Source organism: Heterodontus francisci, chromosome 30 (assembly GCF_036365525.1).
Source record: "Heterodontus francisci isolate sHetFra1 chromosome 30, sHetFra1.hap1, whole genome shotgun sequence".
NCBI classification, from domain to species: Eukaryota; Metazoa; Chordata; class Chondrichthyes; order Heterodontiformes; family Heterodontidae; genus Heterodontus; species Heterodontus francisci.
Genome location: NC_090400.1, coordinates 41,745,533 through 41,770,277, shown reverse-complemented (window position 1 = coordinate 41,770,277; position 24,745 = coordinate 41,745,533). Strand labels below are relative to the sequence as shown.

The following is a 24,745-nucleotide window of genomic DNA, read 5'->3' as shown; positions in this document are numbered from 1 at the left end:
TTCCTCCCTTCTTAAATAGTGGGGTGACATTTGCAACCTTCCAATCTGCAGAAACTATTTCAGAATCCATAGAATTTTGGAAGATGATCATCAATACATCCACCATCACCATAGCTACCTCTTTCAACACTCTGGGATGCAGAATATCAGGTCCCGGGGACTTGTCAACCTTCGGCCCTGTAATTTCTCCAATTCAACCTTCTTATTAATATGTATTTCCTTCAATTCCTCATTCTGCCTAGGCCCCTGGATCTCTAATTCTGGGAGATTTCTTGTATCTTCCTCAGTGAAGACAGGCACAAAGTAATCATTTAGCTTCTCTGCCATTTCTCTATTCCCCATTATAAATTCTTCTGACTCTGCCTGTAATGGACCCACATTTGTCTCAACCAAAATGTTTCCTTTTTACGTACCTGTTGCAGTCCGTTTTTGTTTTATGCTAGTTTATGTTCTTATTCTATTCTCCCTTTCTTTAACAGTTTCTACAATCCTCCAACACTCAAGTTTACTACTATTTCTGACAACTTTATAGGCCTTTTTTTTAATCTTATACAATCCTTAACTTGCTTTATTAGCCATGGTTGATTGACTTTTCTTTTTGGGTTTTTGTGCTTTGAAGGAATGTAACATTGCTGTAAACTATGCAATAATTCTTTAAAGATTATCCATTGCTTATGTACTGTCATACCTTTCAATGTATTTTCCCAAGCCACCTCAGCTAATTTGCCCCTTCATAATTTCCTTTGTTCAAATTTAATACCCTGGCTTCAGATTGAACTACCTCACTTTCAACCATAATGTAAAGTTCTATCATATTATGCTCACTCATCCCTAAAGGTTCTTTTACAGCAAGGTTATTAATTAGCCCTTTCTCATTACATAATACTAGATCTAAATTAGCCTGTCCTCGAGTCGGTTCCTCAACATACTGCTCTAGAAAACTATCCTTAACACACTCCAGAAACTCATCCTCCACAGCATTAGTGCTCATTAGGTTTACCCAGCCTATATGCAGATTGAATTCACCCATAATTACTGTATTACCCATGCTACATGCTTCTCTAATAAGAACAAAGAAAATTACAGTACAGAAACAGGCCCTTCGGCCCTCCAAGCCTGCGCCGATCCAGATCCTCTATCTAAACCTGTCGCCTATTTTCGAAGGGTCTTTATCTCTTTGCTTCCTGCCCATTCATGTATCTGTCTAGATACATCTTAAAAGACGCTATCGTGCCCACGTCTACCACCTCCGCTGACAACGCGTTCCAGGCACCCACCACCCTCTGCGTAAAGAACTTTCCACGCATATGCCCCGTAAACTTTTCCCCTCTCACTTTGAACTCGTGAGCCCTAGTAATTGAATCCACCACTCTGGGGGAAAAAGCTTCTTGCTAACCACCCTGTCTATACCTCTCATGATTTTGTACACCTCAATCAGGTCCCCCTCAACCTCCATCTTTCTAATGAAAATAATCCTAATCTACTCAACCTCTCTTCATAGCTAGCGCCCTCCATACCAGGCAACATCCTGGTGAACCTCCTCTGCACCCTCTCCAAAGCATCTACATCCTTTTGGCAATGTGGCGACCAGAACTGCACGCTGTATTCCAAATGTGGCCGAACCAAAGTCTTATACAACTGTAACATGACCTGCCAACCCTTGTACTCAATACCCCGTCCGATGAAGGAAAGCATGCCGTATGCCTTCTTGACCACTCTATTGACCTGCGTTGCCACCTTCAGGGAACAATGGACCTGAACACCCAAATATCTCTGTACATCAATTTTCCCCAGGACTTTTCCATTTACTGTATAGTTCACTCTTGAATTGGATCTTCCAAAATGCATCACCTTGCATGTGCCCGGATTGAACTCCATCTGCCATTTCTCTGCCCAAATCTCCAATCTATCTATGTTCTGCTGTATTCTCTGACAGTCCCCTTCACTATCTGCTACTCCACCAATCTTAGTGTCGTCTGCAAACTTGCTAATCAGACCACCTATACTTTCCTCCAAATCATTTATGTATATCTCAAACAACAGTGGTCCCAGCACGGATCCCTGTGGAACACCACTGGTCACACGTCTCCATTTTGAGAAACTCCCTTTCACTGCTACTCTTTGTCTCCTGTTGCCCAGCCAGTTCTTTATCCATCTAGCTAGTACACCCTGGACCCCATGCGACTTCACTTTCTCCATCAACCTACCATGGGGAACCTTATCAAACGCCTTACTGAAGTCCATGTATATGACATCTACAGCCCTTCCCTCATCAATCAACTTTGTCACTTCCTCAAAGAATTCTATTAAGTTGGTAAGACATGACCTTCCCTGCACAAAACTATGTTGCCTATCACTGATAAGCCCATTTTCTTCCAAATGGGAACAGATCCTATCCCTCAGTATCTTCTCCAGCAGCTTCCCTACCACTGATGTCAGGCTCACCGGTCTATAATTACCTGGATTATCCCTGCTACCCTTCTTAATTAAGGGGACAACATTAGCAATTCTCCAGTCCTCCGGGACCTCACCCGTGTTTAAGGATGCTGCAAAGATATCTGTTAAGGCCCCAGCTATTTCCTCTCTCGCTTCCCTCAGTAACCTGGGATAAATCCCATCCGGACCTGGGGACTTGTCCACCTTAATGCCTTTTAGAATACCCAACACTTCCTCCCTCCTTATGCCGACTTGACCTAGAGTAATCAAACATCTATCCCTAACCTCAACATCCGTCATGTCCCTCTCCTCGGTGAATACCGATGCAAAGAACTCGTTTAGAATCTCACCCATTTTCTCTGACTCCACGCATAATTTTCCTCCTTTGTCCTTGAGTGGGCCAATCCTTTCTCTAGTTACCCTCTTGCTCCTCATATGTGAATAAAAGGCTTTGGGATTTTCCTTAACCCTGTTTGCTAAAGATATTTCATGACCCCTTTTAGCCCTCTTAATTGCTCGTTTCAGATTGGTCCTACATTCCCGATATTCTTCCAAAGCTTCGTCTTTCTTCAGCCGCCTAGACCTTATGTATGCTTCCTTTTTCCTCTTAGCTAGTTTCACAATTTCACCTGTCATCCATGGTTCCCTAATCTTGCCATTTCTATCCCTCATTTTCACAGGAACATCTCCTGATTAATGCCGTGTCCCACACTATCATACTATTTGGTGGCCTATAAACAACACCTACCAATGTTTGCTGCCCCTTGCTGTTTCTTAGCTGCACCCAAGCAGATTCCACATTTTGTTGTTCTGATCTGAGATCCTCCCTCACTAATGTACTGAGCCCATCCCTTATCAGCATAACATCACCTCCTTTTCCTTTTTGCCATCCTCTAGGTGCAAATGCTAAGAATATTGATAATAGATTAGGCATCCTACACATCAAAGGAGTTCTCTTCATGCTCTTGTAGCTTCTGACCAATGCTTTCCTTGATACTATGCTCAGAGCACTGCATAAAAGATTCTGTTCTAATTTAAGACCAGTAACTATCAATTGCAAATAGAGCTTCCATGATTAAGAATACAAATCAGATACCTTTTGGTTTTTAAAAACAACTTTAAGGCATTTTATTTTGTTTTTGCATGTACCCAATTTCAACAAAGCTTTTTTTTCCCCAACATGCCACTATGATTCTTTTGTTGAGCAAGAAAACTATGGTAGAAAATTATTGTTCAAAGGTGCAAGCTTGAGAACAGCCAAGTTCATGACTCTTTAAATTTATTACCTTATCTACAAAACTGATTTTTCTTTGTTCAACTGATGTTAAAGCAACTAATTGTACGTTTACGATAGTACTGTAAGTCACAGAACTGCAGTATTGCCATAATGGAAATAGCTAAAGTCTGCAGTTTCAGTAATCGGAAGATTATCCAATATTTCTGGTATATCAGTTTCCCTGAAGTCATTTGTAGACACAGCAATGTAAAATTGAATTAACTAACTGGTGTTTTTAAAATATGTTTTGTATTTCAGGCTTTCTAAAATGTAAAGACAAGCTCACAAATATTTTACACATATTGATAGAGTTGAAGTACATACTGGAAAATGAATTATTTTACAGAAACTACTACTTTTAAAGTGTTGCCTACTGGACTTTTCTGAGCATATTTAGAATAATTCTGACATTTTAACCTTAAATTGCAATATTGTACAGTTGCGATTGTCACTTCTGCAGCGTATAAAGGTGACAGCTTAACACTGTAATTTTGCATAATGTTGATTTTAATGTGGGTGTGTAGAATGTGTCGAAGTTTAAATCTATCCGTTTCTTGAAGCACTGAGATGATATAACGTAATTGTAGCATTACACTTTCAAAGTGAGCATATTTGAAACAGATGATTAAAATTATGGTATTAAAATTTCAAAAGTGCAGATTTTTGCTGCACCACTTTACAGGCAATACTATTTTGTGTGTGTGTGTGTATATATATTATGTATTTGTGTCCAGTTATTTACACAATAGTACAAATTCCATGAAGCAAGAAATTTGATGCAAGTAGTTCAGTATTCATCATCTTATGATTAACATGCTTTCTATTCCAAGCTGAAATGTTTGGCAAATGCATTCCTTCATTTGCCCATTTACTGTTTGTGGGACCTTGTAAATAAATTGGTTGCTGTATTTGCCTACATAATCGGTGATTGCCCTTCAAAAGTAATCCAACATTGCAAAACAAATGCATGTTCTGAAGATATGTCAAGTGTGTCTTTTTTTTAACTCTCAATGGAGTTGCATTCTACATGTAATTTGTTAAATAGTGTTGTATAATTTGGACCAAAAATGTTATTTGACAAATTTATCTGAAAACCAGCTCTGCAAGTGTGAGCCACTGGTTCCATGTAAAGATAATATGTATCGAGAGAAGGTTTTGAACTTTTTTCCAAATCATAAAGCAGCTTGAGTGGATTATTACACTGACTCAAGACTCCAGCTAATGGCTCAAGGGCTTCAAAGGAAGATCAGCTTTTTTTAATAACTTATTTAGTTAGCAAATATATGACAGTGCGGTTTGAAGACAAAACTCTTCATTTATTATAATACAATTATTTGGACTTTGGTAACCTGTTTGATCAGATTCCAGACTTAATATGGGAGAGGTTGAGGCCTCACACCTGGCATCCCTATCTTCCTTAGACCCTACTACTGGCTGACTAATGCACTGGCCTGAATCAAATAGTAGGCTCTTTTTAATATTAATTGGGGTACTATGGCGTACATAGAATCTAGATTTCTATTTTAGGGCAGCACTGGGCAGAATGAAACTGTGCACATGTCAACCCAGAAACAGCTGGCAGTGGACTGAAAGAGGAGCCCAGCAGTTAGGTTTAAATATATTTTTGTTGGCTGGGAGCAGCAAGAATGCTCCACAAAAACAACCTGGGCCACTGCCACACTGGGCTCTTCCTCTCCCCCCCCCCGACCCACCTAATGTTTGACCGTGAGGCCAGCTGGTCTGGTTGATATTGCAGTTGTCCAGAGCCAGCGGGCTGCCCTGGAGTGCTTGTTTTCCACCCACAGCCCACCGGCCCTATGTTAGTGAGGCACAGCTCTCAAAATGGGTTGGTCCACCATTCTTTGCTGGCTGGAGGAGAGTGACAGTGGAAATCTACCTCAGTATGTCATGGTTTAGTAATGCAATTGCACTTTGTATTGTTTCCAGATATTTTATAAGTTTATTGTAGTTTTCAGTTATAGATTCTTTATATATAAACACTGCTATCAAAACCATGCTGCTCATTCAAAATAAATACTGTAACGGAATCCAAGATACGACATGTGAAAGGTGACATAGAATGTTAAAATTTCTTCGAACATAAGTTTATAATATCATTTGAAGTCATTTAAATTAGCAGGTTTGTTGCAATAAATTGGGGCTTCCTGCTGTCAAACATTTAAATGAGTTTAATGCAAATTATACCAATTACTGCCAACACTTTTGAGTTTAATTACAGGGTTATATGTTCTGAACTGCACATTTTTTATATAATGTTGACATTTGTATGAATAAATTAGATATCTCAGTTACCCAAAAACCTACAATTTCTGCCTGTCAGTTAAATAACACCCATTATCATAGAAGTCTCCAGACTAAGGGCTTAATTTTCAGGTCCAGCTCGGGCTGGGAACGAGGTGGGCAGGGGCCAAAAATACCTGCACCAACTGACATGCCAGTTTCTCTGCTGTTGCCAGCACTGGCCAGTTTTGCCAGGGCAGCTACAAAATCTCACCCGATCCATTATGAAGGCCAATTAAGATTGCTGGAGTTCATTGAGAGCTCATTAAGGCACATATGATTTTCATGGGGGTGCATGGGCTGCACGAGGTGGCTGGGGCAGATCAGCTGAATGCAGACAGACAGGAGCCCATCAAATTAGTTGGGCCACATGAAAGGGTGAATGGTACAGAGGGGGACTCGCTTATTGGGAGACAGGTGCCATCGGCTCATAACAGGTGAGAGTGGGCAATAAGTGCTTGGGCAGTGCAGTGGCGCATCACGGGGGCAGAAGGGGGGGGGCGGCAAGGCTGACTAACACAATTAGAAGCACAAAGAAGGCTGCAGCTGGTAATGGAGGCACGACTTCCAGATTTTGGGCCCAGTGGCAGCGAGCAGAGATACCTTCCACAGGAAGTGCAGAGCCCTGGGCATCAGGAGGGCAAGAGGAGAGGGTCGAGGGGCAAAAAGGACACTGAGGTCATATCCTCAGCAAAGGACCTATCGGCACAAAAAAAAAAGAACTAGTGCTGCAGGAGATGTGCCTATCCAGGCAGATGGTCACAGACATCTGTGCCCTCGTTGCAGCACTGGTTGCCATGCCTTGCCAGTAGCCATCGAAGTCACTGGCCTTGGACTTGCTCCTGGCTTCTACCAAGGATCAGCTGCAGACCTCTGCATCTCACAGGTCTCAGACGGCTGCACACCACTGCATCTCACAGGTCACTGATGCCCTCTTTGCCAAAGCCGGACAGTACATTCAATTCCAGACAGCACAGCCTTGCAAGCACAGAGAGCAATGGGTTTTGCTGCCATTTCTGGATTCCCCTAGGGTGCAAGGCGTCATTAACTGCACCCATGTGGCTATCAAGGCACCCACTGACCAGTCACTCAAGTTGATCAACAGGAAGGCCTTCCACGCCCTCAATGTCAGCTGGTCTGCAACCACAGCAAGAGCTTCCTCCATGTGTACGCTCGCTTTCCTGGCAACTGACATGAGTCCTTCATCTCAGCCAGTCAAAGCTGTTGCAGCTCTTCACTCCACCGTGGATGGATTTTATGGGGTAAGGGATATCCCTTGAAAGGATGGCTACTACTGCCTTTACGAGAGCCCCAGAAGAGGCACCGAGGCGGTACAACCAGAGCCATCTGCTCACTAGGATGATCATTGGGGAGGCCATTGGGCTTCAGAAGATGCATTTCTGGTGCCTGAACCAGTTATGTGGCACCCTGCAATATACATCTGCAAGGGTCTTGCTCATTGTGGTGGTCTGCCATGCTCTCCAAAATATGGCCCTCCAGAGAGGTGTGGACCCTGAGGACGGTGAGGCCCTGGAAGGACACAATTCATGAGAGGACGAGGAGGCGGAGGGGGAAGATGCAGAGCATTGATGTCCCACTGCTGCACTGGGAGGTTTCCGGGCCCGGCACATGGCTCAAGGGTCTTGTCAGGATGCCATAATAATCTGCCTTTCTGTTTTTGCCACCAAAGTTGATAACCTCACATTTATCCAAATGCAGTATAATGTGGGTAAATGTGAGGTTATCCACTTTGGTGGCAAAAACAGAAAGGCATATTATTATCTGAATGGCGATAGATTGGGAAAAGGGGAGGTGCAGCGAGACCTGGGTGGCCTTGTGCACCAGTCGCTGAAAGTAAGCATGCAGGTGCAGAAGGCAGTTAAGAAGGCAAATGGTATGTTGGCCTTCATAGCAAGAGGATTCGAGTACAGGAGCAAGGATGTCTTGCTGCAAATATACAAAGCCTTGGTGAGACCACGTCTGGAGTATTGTGTGCAGTTTTGGTCTCCTTATCTGAGGAAGGATGTTCTTGCTGTGGAGGGAGTGCAGCGAAGGTTCACAAGACCGATTTTTGGGATAGCAGGACTGACGTATGAAGAGAGATTGGGTCGATTAGGCTTGTATTCGCTAGAGTTTAGAAGAGTGAGAGGGGATCTCATAGAAACCTACAAAATTCTAACAGGACTAAACAGACAAGATGCAGGAAGGATATTCCCGATGGCGGGGCAGTCCAGGACGAGGGGTCACAATCTAAGGATAAGGGGTAAGCCATTTAGGACTGAGATGAGGAGGGATTTCTTCACCCATAGAGTGGTGAACCTGTAGAATTCTATACCACAGAATGCAGTTGAGGCCAAATCATTAAATATATTCAAGAAAGAGTTAGATAAAGTTCTTAGGGCTAATGGAATCCAGGGATACAGGGAGAATGTGGGAACAGGATACTGAGTTTGGATGATCAGCCATGATCATATTGAATGGCGGTGCAGGCTCGAAGGCCGAATGGACTACTCCTGCTCCTATTTTCTATGTTTCTATGTGAGGGATCATCTGATTCAGAAGCATTTCGACTAATCCCCTTGACCCAAGGTGAGCGGCATGATATGGAACTCAGAGTTTCTTGTGCTAACACTTCCAATGAAGATGAAGCCTGGAACAAGTCAACTCTTACTGCCAATGAAGGATGCACGTCTTCCAAGAGGTTTCACTGTCAACATTGACAAACTCTTGATCCCCTTCGCTACATCACATCTCTTTTTCCACCATTCATAAAAGGAGGCTCGCGTGTCTGGTTTAAAGTGTCATTATTTACATGGTGTTCAAAAGAAAACCGTGCATAGTTAGTGGAAGACAACACGCCAGTGATCCACTCGACAACACGCCAGTGATCCACTCAGTGCTCTGTGCGACACTGTGGCCTCTGTGCTCAGCCACTTCTACTCCCTTTGTGGCCTTGGGGGAGGCAGAGGCAGCCTGCTCATGTGTCTCTGCCTGTGGCTGAGATGCACATGCTGTCTCTGCCTCTGGCACCTCCTCCTTCATTAGTGCCATGCTTCTCACCCAGTGCAGCCCTATCTAACACACAAGGACCCACCAAGGTCACTGTATCTGCACTGGTGAATATTGTGCTTGTAAGGTGTGACCGTGCCTCTTCAGAGCATAGCTGCTGCCACTGCTCTTGGTCCGGCGATAGTGAGGGAGGTGGTCTCCTTGGCTCGACCTGTGGGAGACATGAGATCATGGGAGCTCGCCTTGAACAGAAATTTCTGAGGTTTCCCAGTGCAACTCTGTGTGTTTGTTCTGCTGTCAGACAGGGTGGAGTGCAAGGCTCTCCCTTAATGAGTACAGTGCCTCGCTAATCACCATTCCCACCATGAGTGCCCATCTTGCCATAGCCTACTACCTCGTGGTCTCTGATCTTGGCTATTGCCATGGCTTCTTTCTGCATGGCTGTTATGACTCGAAGGTAGGGCACCCCTCCACCAGTCTGGGCCCTCTCCTGTGCATTATGGGCCCATCTCGCCTGCAAGGACAAATTAGAGAGATAAGGCACTGCTGTTCTCTATGGCCAATGCCAGCTGCTCCAATTCATTAGAACTGCATGTGTTAGTGCTGGCAAGTCTTCAGCAGCACTGTAGCTTTGAGCCATTCTGACGGGTCTGTAAATGGCCTGGGCGCACACTCGTTCATGTTCAGGAGCAGCATACGCTCTGAGGCTTCGAAGCTGGTGTCTGCTGGAAGGTGAATGACCAGAGGCCTGTCCTGAGGGTGAGGGGTTGCACTCGCCTTTCCCGAGTGTATCAGGTCATTGAACCTCGTCTGACACTGGATCCAACTTCCGTGGACCGCTCATATGCTGACTGTGTGAGCAATGTCCATCCATACCTGTTTACTCTGGGTGGGTGGTCTCCTGCTGCCACCCTCTGTAAAGAGGATCTCCCTCCCCTTCCTTATATCCTTCAGGGGGATCTCCAAGTTCAGATTAGAGAATGGAGGGGCTTCTCTGCCCTGGGTTGCAGGCCTCTGGCTCTCCTGAGACATTTCTTGAATTCCAATCTCTGCTTTTCCAGTCTGAAGTAACAGCAGTGAAATGGCAGCCACAATAATGGCTGCCATGGCCTGTTTAAATTAGACCCATGCATGAGTAGTCCCGCCTCCATTCCCACCCCTGTGGTTGCAATTAAGGGGGCACCCCCATAAAACTTTGGGCTGATGATTTTCCCTACAGGGGTACATTTGTGGTTCCTGCCCCCTCAGTGCATATGCAGCCCTAAGTCATCAAATCTAAATGAGGTACATGTTTAACAGGCCAGTTGTGAATATAACATAAATCCTCCTGGAATAAAAATCTGATGCTTAAAAATTTTGGTATCTTTGTAGTGGATTAATTAAACATAGCCATTATTTTATGGTCAAATTCATGTCCCTAGTCATAGTTGATGGTCTGATCCTTTTAAAAGTAATATTTGCTGTGGGCCTTAAAATGCTTCACTTTACTTCGTGGAAAACATTCACATTCTTTGTTTTTTAATCTGGTATGATTTTTGACCTTTTAAATCCTGCTGGTAACAAGAGTGCTATTTTACTAGCAATCCCACTCACCCAATTGTAAATTCAGAAGTATTTAAGGAGAAAAGGCAACATCGGAGCCATGGAAAGTTATTGGGCTGTGCATGATATAAGGATGCAGACAAGAGTGCACGTTAATTGGATTTTGTTACAGGAGGTAGATCTTTCTGTCCAGAAATTCTGATGGCAGTAGAAATGGTGGAATGATGGTAATATTCAACTTTTATTGCTGTATTCTGTTGTCTTTTGAATTTTTAACAATGTAGTCTGAAATCTGTTGAAACCAAATAGTTGAGCTTTTTTAATGTTATTTAGTTATTTTTAATGAGCCTCAGTTTCTACTTTGTTGTCTAAATTGCATAACCTTAATATTCGAGTGGTCTTCGAGATTACAATACCAAACAGTAACTAGTGAAGGCACGGTGCAATATTGTAAGTTGTTCAGAAGATTACATACAGCTTCAGAATGACAAAAGCAAGAAAGATCAATCGACTAAATCAATGGACTAGGTGAATAAACAGATTTTATTTTCTGTTCACTGATGGAAAGAACCATCTGTTTAATTAATAAATGTTGCCAGAAAGCATGTTTTTTTCCACAAATGCAACCAAATCTATTGTGGAAAGTATATGTATTTGTGTTATAACTTTGAAGTGGCAATATAGCACCATGGGAACATAGCAACAGGAAGAGGCTGTTCAGTCTTCTCGAGCCTGTTCCATTATTGTATTAGATGGTTGAACTCCATTTACCCATATTTGTTCCACATGAGAACAAAAGAAATAGGAGGAGACCATATGGCCTCCTCAAGTCTGCTCCACCATTCAATATCATCATGTCTCAGCTCCACTTTCCTGCCTGCTCCCCATATCCCTTGATTCCCTGAGAGACACAAAATCTGCCTTTAATATACTCAATGATGGAGTATCCACAGCTCTCTGGGGTAGATAATTCCAAAGCTTCACTACCTTGAGTGAAGAAATTTCTCCTCATCTCGGTCCTAAATGATCGATCCCTTATCCTGAGACTATGCCCCCGTATACTAGATTCCCCAGTCAGTGGAAACAACCTCTCTGTGTCTATCCTGTCAAGCATCTTCAGAATCTTGTATATTTCAAAGAGATCACCTCTCATTCTTCTAAACTCCAGAGAATATAGGCCCAATTTACTCAGCCTGTCATCATAGGACAACCATTTCATCCCAGGAACGAGTGAACCTTGGCTGTACCACCTCCAATGTAAGTATATCCATCCTGAGACATGGAGACCAAAACTGTGCAGAATGCTCCAGGTGTGGTCTCACCAAAGCACTATACAAATGTAGCAAGGCTTCCTTATTCTTGTACTCTAATACCCTTGCAACAAAGATCAACATGGCGTTTGCCTTATTAATTGCTTGCTGTATCTGCATGTTAACTTTGTGTTCCTTGTACGAGTGCATCAAGTCTCTCTGAACATCAACATTTAGAAGTTTCAGGCCTTTTTAAAAAAATATTCTGCTTTTCTATTATTAGTACCAAAGTGAATACCCTCTCACTTTTCCACATTATACTCCATCTGCCACCTTGCCCACTCACTTAACCTGTCTATCTCTTTGCAGTCTCTTTGTGTCCTCCTTACAGCTTCCATTCCCATCTAACTTTGTATAGTCAGCAAACTTGGATACATTACTATCGATCTCTTCATTCATGTCATTAATATCGATTGTAAATACCTAACTCTGATCCTTGTGGCACTCTGTTAGTTTACAGCCTGCCAACTTGAAAATAACCTGCTTGTCCCTACTCTCTGCTTCCTGTCCGTTAACCAATTCTCCATCCATGCTAATATATTACCCCCAACCCCATAAGTCCTTATCTTGCATATTAATCTTTTGTGTGGCACCTAATAAAATGCCTTTTAGAAATTCAAGTATACTTCATCCACTGCCTCCTCTTTATCTCCTGTACTAGTTACATCATCAAGAACAGCAAGAAGTTTATCAAACCGTTTCCCTTTCGCAAAACCATGTTCACTCTGTCTGATCATACTGTGGTTTTCTAAGTGCATTGTTAAGACTTCCTTAATAATAGATTCCAGCATTTTCCTGACAACTGATGTCAGCCTAACTGGTCTGTAGTTCCCCATTTTCTCTCTCCCACCTTTCTTGAATAGTGTTGTTCGGTTTTCTAACTTCCAATCTGCTGGGACTGTATTCTAGAATCCAGGGAATTTTGGAAAATCATAGCTAATGCATCCATTATCTCTGCAGCTACCCTTTTTAGAAACCTTGGATATAGGCCCTGGGGATTTGTCGGCTTTTAGTCCCTCAAGTTTCTCCAATGTTTTTCGCTGCCGATATTAATTACTTTAAGTTCCTCACTTTTATTAGCCCTTAGTAACCCTCTATTTCTGATATGTAATTTATGTCTTTTACAGTGAAGACAGACAAAATATTTGTTCAACGTCTTTGAAATTTCCTCATACCCCATGATAATGTCTCCTGTTTCTGCCTCTAAGGGGCCGCTGTTTAGATACTCTTTGCCTTTGACGCCAAGAAGGCCTTGCTGCATTTTACTGGCGGCGGCATGGCCTCAGTGGCAGAGCCTTCATCTAAATATGCTAATCATATTACAATTAATGATTACGGCCATCCCACGTCGATATTCCAGCCGCTGGCCGGAACTCCTGTGCCCTTGGTGAGGTGGGACACTGGTGGGGAGGGGGTGGTGGAGTGACATTTGCGGGACCGGGGGGAGAGGCGGGTAAAACCGATCGGATTGGTTGTGGGGATGGTGGGAAGGGGTTGAGGGTCAAGGGTGCTGAAATTGGGCGGTGAAAATTTGGCATATTAAAAAGTGGTTTTCTGGGGGGGGTGGGGGGATAGGTAATTTTATTTAATGAAAACACAGGGGTGGGTGGGAGAGGGGATTCAAAGTTTAAATAAGATTTTATTTGCAACTTTCATATACCTGTCCCTTTAAAACATTTGAACTTACCTGCAGGGCTTGAAGCTCTTTAAAAATGGTGCCTGCCCCTGCGCGGTTGCGCCGGACACCATTGTCAGGGACGGAGTGACCATCCCCTCTATGTCATCGGGGGCGGTTGGTCCACCCCCTGCTTTTAAATGAGTCCCCGCCAAAATATCGCGGAGGCTCGGGCGCACAAGTCGTGCGTGCGCCGCGCCTTCTTTCAAGCTCGCAAGCTTATAAAATTCAGCCCTTTGTGTTCTGCTCACAACTGGCTCTCCTACCTTTCTTTGTATTGTCTGCAAATTTGGCTACAATAGACTTGGTCCCTTCAGTCAAGTTATTAATATAGATTGTAAATAGTTGAGGCCCCAGCACTGATTGATCCCTGTGGCACCCCACTAGTTATGGTTTGCTAACCTGAAAACACCCTTTAACCCGACTCTCTCTTCCCTGTTTGTTAGCCAATCCTCTATCCATGCTAATATATTACCCCCAACACCATGAGCTCTTATCTTGTGCAGTAAACTTTTATGTGTCACTTTATTGAATGCCCTTTGGAAATCCAAATACACTACATCAACTGGTTCCACTTTATTCACCCTGGTTGTTACATCCTCAAAGAACTCTAATAAATCTGTCAAACACTATTTCCCTTTCATAAAACCGTGTTGACTCTGCCTGCTTGTATTATGATTTTCTAAATTTCCTTCTGCTACTTCCTTAATAATTTTCCCAATGACAGATATGAGGCTAACTGGCCTATAGTTTCCTGCTTTCTGTCTCTTCCCCATCCCCCCCCCCCCCCCCCCCCCCACACACCTTTCTTGAATAGAGGTGTTCCATTTGCTATTTCCTAATCCACTGGGACCTTTCCAGAATCTAGGGAATTTTGGAAGATTATAATCAATGCATCCATTACCTATGCAGCCACTTCTTTTAAGACCCTGGGGTGCAGGCGATCAGGTCCAGGGGACTTGTCAGCCTTTAGTCCCATTCGTTTTCCTAGTAATTTTTCTCTAGTGATTGTTTTAAGTTCCTCCCTCCCTTTTGCCTCTTAATTTCCTACTATTCTTAGGATGCTCTTTGTGTCTTCTTCTGTGAAGACAAATACAAAACATTTGTTCAAAGTCTCTGCCATTTCCTTGTTTCCCCCCATTACTAATTCTTATCCTCTAAGGGATCAACATTTACTTTAGCTACTCTCTTCCTTTTTGTATATTTGTAAAAGATTTTACTGTCTCTTTTTATATTTCTTGTTTTTTATATTTCTTTCTTAATTTCTCCTTTTTTTTTTAGTCATCCTCTGCTGGTTTGTAAAATTTTCCCAATCTTCTGGCCTGCCACTAATCTTTGCAGTAGTGTGTGCCTTTTCTTTCCATTTGATACCATCCTTAACTTCCTTAGTTAGCCCTGGATGGTGCATCCTTCTCATAGAGTCTTTCTTTCTCTTTGATATATATGTTTGTTGAGAATTTTGAAATATCTCTTTAAATGTCTGCCACTGCTTCTCTACTCTTTAAACTTTTAACTTATTTTCCCAGTCCAGTTTAGCCAACTCTTTCTTCATACCCTTGTAATTGCCTTTATTTAAGTTTAAGACACTAGTTTTAGACCCAAACTTCCCACCCTCAAACAAAACTTCACATTCAATCATGTTATGATCACTCATGCCGAGAGGGTCCTTTCTTATGAGATCATTAATTAATGCTGTCTCATTACACATTACCAGGTCTAAAATAGCTTGCTTCCAGGTTGGTTCCAGAACATATTGTTCTAAGAAACTGTCCCTTATACACTCTACGAACTCATCCTCAAGGCTACCTTTGCCAATTTGATTAGTCGACTCTATATAAAATTTAAAATTGCCTGCGATTATTGCAGTACCTTAACTTCAAGCCCCCATTATTTCTTGTTTTACATTCTGTCCTACAGTTTAGTTACTGTTAAGGAGCCTTTTAACTACTCCCACCAGTGACTTTCCTTTTTGCTATTTCTTATCTCCCCCTAAATTGATTCTGCATTTTGATTACCCCTCAGTCTTTTGCACTGAAGGGGATGCAAGCCAAGTTTATGCAATCTGTCCTCCTTATTTAATCCTTTTAGCCCCTGTAAAGCTGAGGTTTAAAGGTTTCCAGGGATTAAAATTTTCACAATTAATGCACCTATTATAATTATTTACCATATTATAGTGGAACCTGTTCATTACAAATGGGTATCATTATATTCAGAGTTGGCCGGTTAAATGGACCTAACTGATCTTTTTGCGAATTCGACAAGTTCAGGAGATTTACAGTGAGCTACTTAACTTGAATTGGCTTCATTGATTCAGAGTGATTCTCGATTGTAGTGAATTTGTACATCTTTAGGTGTGTGTCTGAATTAAATGTGATTGTGTGTTTTGCAAAAAGCATTGATGGTTTCAAGTTGGTGAATTGGAATAAATACCTTTTAAAAGTTCAATTAAGACAATTGACTAATAAACAGACTAATACGTAAGATTTATTACGGGATGTGTTGGTTTCCATTGATTATTAAACTAAAGACTGGTGCCCAGATATTTACTATTAGAACAGAGTGATTTTGCTTGAGCTGGAGTGTTAGTCATTTAGTTCCATGCTAAATAAAAGGGACATTAGAAATTTTTCTGATATGAATTCAGTATGTGAGTTTCTGTATATTAAATTACTTTCTAGTAAAGCAAACTACTTTTAAGTAGTGCATTTATAATACTTTGAATCAAACAATTTTCCATTTTAACTCGAATGATGAAGTACGTAGGTGAAGTCAGTTGTACTTTTAAAGACTAGAATATAAAATTGAGTTTGAATGTCAGGACTGCAGAAAGATGGAATTGGAATTGCCAAATTTTGCTATTGGCTAAAAAGATTTTAGTTGTATTTTGCACCTGATTTGAATTGAAATCCAAGCTGGTGAATGTTCTATTTCTGAGCCTGTGAATTAGTTCTCAAAAAACAAGTCTTGTGACGGTGTTGGATGCAAAGTTACCAATTTGTTTATATTTTCATTTTGTTGGTCTTAGGTGTTTTTCAGAGCCGGAACTCTGGTTAAATTGGAAGAACAAAGGGATGAACAGACCAGAAGGAATATCACACTTTTCCAGGCAGCTTGCAGAGGATACCTTGCACGGCAGTATTTCAAGAAGAGAAAGGTATAATGTCTGCAAGAGCTTCATAACCAAATGCAGAGCTAATTCTAAACACAGTTTTATTTGTACGCATATTAATTTTCCACTTAAAATTATAGAATAGTACACCAAAGAAGGGAGGCCATTTGGCTCATCAAGTCTGTGCAGGCTTTTCCAAAGAGCAATCCAGTTAGTCTCACTCCCCTGATCTTTCCTCATATCCCTGCAATATTTTTTCCTTCACATATTTATCCAATTTCCTTTGAAGGCTCCTATTGAATCTGTATCCAACACCCTATCAGGCAGTATATTCCAAAGCCGAACAACTTGTTGCATAAAAGATAAAGGTTTTTCTTCATGACTTGAAACACCTCTATAAAATCTCCTCTTGGCTTTCTCTGCTCTAAGGAGAATGACCCTAACTTCTGTAGTCTGTCGAAGTAACTGTAATGCCTCATGCCTGGAGACATTCTGGTAAATCTCTTCTGTACCGTCACCAAAGCCTTCACATCCTTCCTAAAGTGCGGTGCCCAGAATTGGACACAATAATCCAACTGGGGCTGAACAAGTATTTTATATAAGTGAACTCTATGCCTCTGTTTATGTAGCCCAGGATCACATGTTAACTGCTTTGTTAACCTGGTCTTGCCACCTTCAAAGATTTGTGAACAAGCACCTTCAGGTGTCACTGCTCTTGCACCCCCTTTAAAATTATACCACGCTTTAGGAAGGAATTTAAGGTCCTTGAGAGGGTGCAGTGGAGATTTACCAGAATGGTTCCAGGGATGAGGGAATTTAGCTGCAAAGTTAAGTTGGAGAAGCTGGGATTGTTCTCCTTGGAGCAAAAGGGGTTAAGGCGAGATCTGATAGAGGTGTACAAGATTATGCCCGGTTTAAATAAGGTAGACAAATAAAAGCTGTTCCCATTAGATTGTTGTGGGAGAAATGGGTTTTGATTCATGGGACCTTGGCAGCAGTACTGGGGAAAGTGGGAGCTGTACCATTGGGCGGTCTTCACCTGAACTGTGCTGGGACCAGTGTTCTGGCGAGTCGTATAACTGGGGTGGCAGAGAGGGGTTTAAACTAAATAATGGGGGCAAGGGATCAAGCGAGGGAAATGAGATAATTTAGAGAGAGAGGGGAGAGAGCAAGGTAGCAATGTAGCAATAAGGGAATTAATGAGTGTGGCAGAAAGGGAATATTGGAGAGAAGCAAAACTGGTAACAGCAAGTAGAAAGGTAGTTAGCGAAAATAGAAGATGGATGAAATGAAGGTGAGCATCAAGTAGCATCAGAACGCAGAATCAAGTTAAAAAGACAAAATTAAGGGCACTCTATCTGAATGCATGCAGCATTCGCAACAAGGTAGATGATTTGAAGGCACAAGTAGAGGTAAATGGGTATGATTTAATTGCCATTACAGAGACGTAGTTACAGGGTGACCAAGATTGGGAACTGAATATTCAAGGATATTCGTCATTTATAGAAGGATAGGCAAAAAGGAAATAATATGGGACGAGATCAGTACATTAGTGGGAGAGGATCTTAGATCGAAGGATCAATATGTAGAATCAATTTGGGTGGAGCTAAGAAACAGCAAGGGGCAGCAAACATTGGTGGGAGTTGTTTATAGGCCACCAAATAGTAACAGCAATGTTGGGCATGGTATAAATCAGGAAATTCTTCAATTTACATATAGACTGGGTAAACCTAATCAGCACTAATGCTGTGGAGGATGAATTCCTGGAGAGAGTATGAGATGGGTTTCTGGAGCAGTACGTTGAAGAAATAACTGGGGATCGAGCTATTATAAATTTATATACATATAGTATTATGTAATGAGAAAGGGCGAATTAATAATTTTGCTGTAATGGAGTCTTTGGGAAATAGTGACCATAATATGATAGAATTTTACATTTAAGTTCAAAAGTGATATCGTTCATTCTGAAACTAAGGTCTTAAATCTGAACACAGGAAACTGTGAAGGTATGAGGGGCAAGTTGGCTATGGTGGATTGGGAAAATACACTAAAAAAAACTTTGACAGTAGTCAGGCAATAGGTAGTATTTAAAGAAGTATTACATAGTCTACATAAATATACATTCCTCTAAGACACAAAAATCCAAAGATGAATCAACCATGGCTAATAAAAAAAATGTTAAAGGTTGTATCAGATCAAAGGAAGTGGCTTATAAGATTGCCAGCAACAGTGGTAAACCCGAGGATTGGGAGCAATTTAGAATCCAGCAAAGGATGACCAAGAAACCGATAAAGAAAGGGAAAAGAGAATATGAATGCAAGCTAGCAGGAAACATAAAGGTGGACTGTAAAAGCTTCTATAGGTATGTGAAAAGGAAAAGATTTGCAAGGACAAATGTGGGTCCATTGCAGGCGGAGGCAGGAGAATTTATAATGAAGAATAGGGAAATGGTGGAGAAATTAGACAATTACTTCGTATGTCTTCACAGAGGAAGATACAGAAAATCTGCCAGACATACTAGAGAACCAAGGGACTTGTGAAAATTAGGAACTGAAAGAAATTAGTATTAATAAAGAGGTAGTACTTGAAAAAGTAACTGGATTGTAGGTTGATAAATCCCCTGGACCAGTTGAGCTACATGCCAGAGTGTTGAAGGAGGTGGCTAAAGAGATGGTGGATGCATTGGTGGTTATGTTTCAAAGTTCTGTAGATTCTGGAAAGGTTCCTGCAGACTGGAAAGTAGTAAATATAACCTCGCTTTTTAAGAAAGGGGGTATGGGGTAAACAGTGAACTACCGACCTGTTAGTTTGACATCCATAATAAGGAAAATGTTGGAATCTATTGTAAAGGATGTGATAACGAGACACTTAGAAAATAATAGATTGGGCAGAGTCAACATGGATTTATGAAAGTTTACATGTTTGACAAACCTGTTGGAGTTTTTTGAGGATGTTACTTGTAGCATAGATAACCAGTGGATGTGGTGTATTTGGATTTTCAGAAGGCTTTTGATAAGGTGCCACACAGGAGATTATTAAACAAAATTAGAGCACATGGGATTGGGGGTAATATACTGGTATGGATGGAGAATTGGCTAACAGACAGAAAACAGAGAGTAGGAATAAATAGATCATTCTCAGGATGGCAGGCTGTTACTAGTGGAGTACCGCAAGGATCAGTGCTGGGGCCACAGCTGTTCACAATCTATATAAATGATTTGCATGTGGTGACCAAATGTAATACATCCAAATTTGCTGTTGCCACAAAACTAGGTGGGAATGTAAGTTGTGAGGAGGATGCAAGAAGGCTTCAAGGGGACTTGATATGCTTAGTGAATGGGCAAGAACATGGCAGATGGAATATAATGTGAATAAGTGTGAAGCTATCCACTTTGGTAGAAAAAACAGAAAGGCAGAGTATTTCTTAAATGTCGAAAGGTTGGGAAGTGTTGATGTCCAAAGGCACCTGGGTGTCCTTGTTCATGAGTCACTAAAGGCTAGCATGCAGGTGCAGCAAACAGTTAGGAAGGCATATGGTATGTTGACCTTTATTGCAAGAGGATTTGAGTACAGGAGTAAAGAAGTCTAACTGCAATTGTATAGTGTCTTGGTGAGACCACACCTGGAGTATTGTGCACAATTTTGGTCTCCTCATCTAAGGTAGGATATACTTGCCTTAGAGGGAGTGCAACAGAGGTTCACCAGAATAATCCCTGGGATGGAGAGATTGAGGAAACTGGGCCTGTATGCTCTAGAGTTTCGAAGAATGAGAGGTGATTTCATTGAAACTTTACAAAATTCTTGCAGGGCGTGACAGGGTGGATGTAGATAGGATGTTTTCCCTGGCTGGTGAATCTAGAACCAGAGAACATAGTCTCAGCTTAAGGAGTAGGCCATTTAAGACTGAGATAAAAAGGAATTTCTTCACTCAGAGTGGTGAATCTTTGGAATTCTCTACCCCATAGGGCTGTGGAAGCTCATTGAGCATGTTCAAGACAGAAATCGATAGGAAGGTGGGATTAGATTGGGCAGCTAGTTTGTTCGGCCGGCACGGACACGATGGGCTGAATGGCCTCCTTCTTTGCCATATTTTTTCTATCGTTCTATACCTGGATACTAATGACATCAGGGGATATGGGGATAGTGCAGGAAAATGGCATTGAGGTAGATGATCAGCCATGATCTAATTGAATGGTGGAGCAGGCTTGACGGGCTGAATGGCCTACTCCTTCCTGCTCCTGTGTTCCTAATATCTGATGGTACAAGGACTTGGGGGACACAGCTTTAAGGTTTTGAGCAAGAGATGCAGGGCAGATGTGAGGAAGAACTTTTTTATGCAGCAAGTAGTAATGACCTGGAACTATACCTACGAAGGTGGTGGAAACAGAGACGATTAATGATTTCAAAAGGAAATTGGATAGGCACTTGAGGGAAATAACTTGCAGGGCTATGGGGATAAAGCGGGGGAATGGGACTGACTGGATTGCACTACAAAGAGCTAGCAGGGACTTAATGCGTTGAATGGCCTACATCTGTGCCATAATGACTCTGACTATGTCATTTAGCTTGTATTGTCTCTCCTCATTCTTCCTACCAAAATGTGTCACCTCAGATTTTTCTGTGTTGAATTTCACCTGCCACATGTCCATGCATTCCACTAGCTTATGTCCCCGAAGTATATTACTATCTTTCTTGCTGTTTACTATACTTCCAAGTTTTGTCATCTGCAAATTTTGAAATTGTGCCTTGTACCATCAAGCCCAAATCATTCGCTTCAGTCCATATCCAAAAATGAAAGTTAAACATTAGAACTTATCAGTGGTAGCCAGAGTTCACTCTTGTTACCACTTGGCACAGCTCAAACATGGAATTCCCAGCTTGGTAACCCGTGTTTGGTATGCTTTGGTGTACTATAGTTGGTACAATTTGTGTTGTAATTGCGGAAAGGTTTCTACTTTCCTCTTAGAGAGGATTTCCTTGAAAGTTTTTAAATCAACCAATCTAAGGTTTATGCTGATATGACAGGAACAATTTGACTAAAGCTGTTTTCATGGATTTTCTTTCAGATTCAAGAACTAGCTATTCGCTGCATCCAGAAAAACATTAAAAAGAACAAAGGAGTCAAGAACTGGCTGTGGTGGAAACTATTCACTACGGTTCGGCCACTAATTGAGGTTCAGTTAACAGAAGAGCAATTACGGGGCAAAGATGTAAGTACTTTATTGACATTATTTTCTTCCATGGCAGTACATTCAAAATCTTTTACATGAAAAAGATGTAGCTGTTCAACATATTTGTTAAAATTAATGTGTGCCCTATGAAAACTGATGGCAATTTTTTGACTAACCTTTGACATTTGATCAAAAGTTTTAATTATTGGAAAGTATAATAGAAAGGCTGTCATTCATGAGATCTAATCCCTGTTGTGTCAACATTTTAAAATATAAATGTTGTAATTTTATTTGATTGCATATATAGATTGTCATATACTTCAGTTTTCTCTTGCCTCCTTCACCACTTTTGGTTTGTATACTGGCATCTCATCAGCAAACCCTGCCATTGCTCAAGTTGGAGACATTCCACCTCTGGCAAAGTTAGATTTTGTATTAAAATCTCCATTTTAAAGAACAAGCCATCATTGGCCTGCAATTTATGATGACCTTGAAGAAAGCTGAAGAAAGATGTTCAATTGATTGTAACATAATTTAATGGGAATTCCTGGCATTGATCTATTTTAAGCATACACTCATGCTCGCAGTGATATCATCAAGCTGTTTAAGCAGTCAATCATTTTAAGGAATATTCAGACAGTGAACCAGGAAATAAATAGCACTAATAATCAATCCACTTTTTCAAAATTTTAGAGAGCAAAATAAAGATCGGGGCATACATATGGGGTCAAGGTAGAAGCTGAAATATCATGAACAAACTTTTGAAAAAATGTAATTATTTAAAAATTCAGTTTAAGAAGTTTAATAATTATTTATAATGGAAAAATTTAAAAACACTCCACTACCTTTTAAAGGCCAGGTCGCTAGTTCAGCAGAAGTTATTACTCAGATCGCCATTAAAACCCATTTAAATCTTGTTGAGCAAGGCTGAACTCTTTATGGGGTTTCTAACAACAATATTACAGTGGAAAAGGGGAAGTTTTCACTAAATCAATGATTTCACTGATTGCTGGTTCTAGGGGTAGATTGGTGGGGTGCGGGGCATTGGTCACAACAGAGCTCATGGCGAGGCAGTGAATGACGGACCACAACTTGAGGATTTGCACGTTAATGTGCGCTTGGGCTAAATGCTGAAATTGTAGTCAGATTCAGAGGGGTAATGACGGTGAACGCTGACAGTTCACTGGAAAAGCCCCACAAATTATGGGCCAATGAAAATGAACTTATTTGCGTCTATGTGGCTTTCAATGAGATAACTTTATTTTTGTGTAAAAGGGTGTGCTATCAAGATGTCTTTTAAAAAATGAACTGATGTAAATTTATTTGAACATTTTCAATAGTTTTGAAGTTTTGCGTTAAATTTTCATATATTCAGTTGTATATGCAATATAAATTGTTTTGTAGCAATAGTGTCTGTTGAATTGAAAAGTTCTAAATTTACTGTAATTTCAGATCTGTTTAACTACCTGAGTGCTTTGAGCAAAAGATGTCTAAATTTCCATTAATATATCTTGAACTATTGAAAGTTAAGGTTAAAGTTGCATTTCATTTTATTACCCACTGAATAAGAGCTAACTAGGAAATATGGTGTCTCACTATTAGGAGGAGATTCAGCAGCTGCGCAGCAAAATAGAACGGGTTGAAAAGGAGCGCAATGAGCTACGGCTAACCAGTGATCGCTTAGAAAGCAGGGTAAGATTTTGCTTGCGATCCTTTCATACATCTGATATTGCAGTCTGTACAACAATCAGTGTTTTGGGATTGTCAGCATGGTTTATTTGATGCAGTACAGCAAATGGTATGTGGAGTTAAAATGCTAAGCCTCCCTAAGTATTATGGCTGTATTTCAGAATGTAGCCATCATTACACATCAAAGTGAATGAAATAGAGCAGTGTGGTAAATATTTAGAAGTGATAGTCTACTTAACTGAACTGGATTTCAATTAATTTTAAGGTCAACAACTCCAAGCTATTTTGTACTTTCAGACAAGATATTAAGGCTGCATTTTATTTTAATTTAATAATGTTTCAACAAGTGCAGTTAAGAACCAAAATGCAGGTAACTTGAATTGACCACGTGATCCAAATCAAAATTGCAATATGTAAATGAAGGGATAAAAAGTAATTTTGTGCAACCTGTAACTTAGTCATAGTAGCTATTGATAGATTCTAATATGTTGATGACCATTTCAGATGTAATATTTAGTTTGCTCTGGGAATAAAACCTGCATCGTGTGAGCAGAGAGTTGCCAACTTCTTGAGTGTTGTGGGTTTACATTGTTGACATTCAGTTTGTTTGGGATCCAGTTGATTCCACCATTGACTACGGATTATTTAATTTCTTTTTTACCTAATGCTCTAGGAGAATGATGAATAAATCAGTTTTGTTTTGCAAGAGTAAATACTACTTTCATAATATGTGCCAAATAATAAATAAGAGCTATAGTGAGAATAAAATTTTTAAAAATTGAGAATGTTGTACACAGCATAAAATATAATATTTCTGGATCCAGTTTATAGAGACTTGAGAACAACTATTTTATAGCTTTGTGTAAAAATGCGGGTGCAGGCCTCGGAGGAAAGAACTTTGGTCCATGTAAAGTGTGCATGCTGAGCAGCATGATATTAACTGGATATATACATCTTCTTCTTTGGCCTCCTTGTCTCGAGAGACAATGGGTAAGTGCCTAGAGGTGGTCAGTGGTTTGTGGAGCAGCGCCTGGAGTGGCTATAAAGGCCAATTCTAGAGTGACAGATTCTTCCACAGGTGCTACAGATAAAATTGTTTGTCGGGGCTGTTACACAGTTGGCTCTCCCCTTGCGCTTCTGTCTTTTTTCCTGCCAACTGCTAAGTCTCTTCGACTCACCACACTTTAGCCCCGTCTTTATGGTGATCACTGGCAACTGACTCCCACG

At 41.1% G+C, this 24,745-nt stretch overlaps 1 protein-coding gene across 16 annotated transcripts in view; it reads left to right on the top strand.

Annotated features, from left to right (window-relative positions):
• myo18ab (myosin XVIIIA b) overlaps positions 1–24,745 on the top strand; it is a 346,088-nt gene that overhangs the window by 240,683 nt on the left and 80,660 nt on the right. For all 16 annotated transcript variants that reach the window (XM_068010423.1, XM_068010422.1, XM_068010417.1 and 13 more), the window contains 3 exons: positions 16,575–16,703; positions 21,725–21,868; positions 23,432–23,521. In XM_068010423.1, coding sequence (XP_067866524.1) covers positions 16,575–16,703; positions 21,725–21,868; positions 23,432–23,521 — 363 coding nt within the window. The remainder of the gene's footprint in view (positions 1–16,574; positions 16,704–21,724; positions 21,869–23,431; positions 23,522–24,745) is intronic.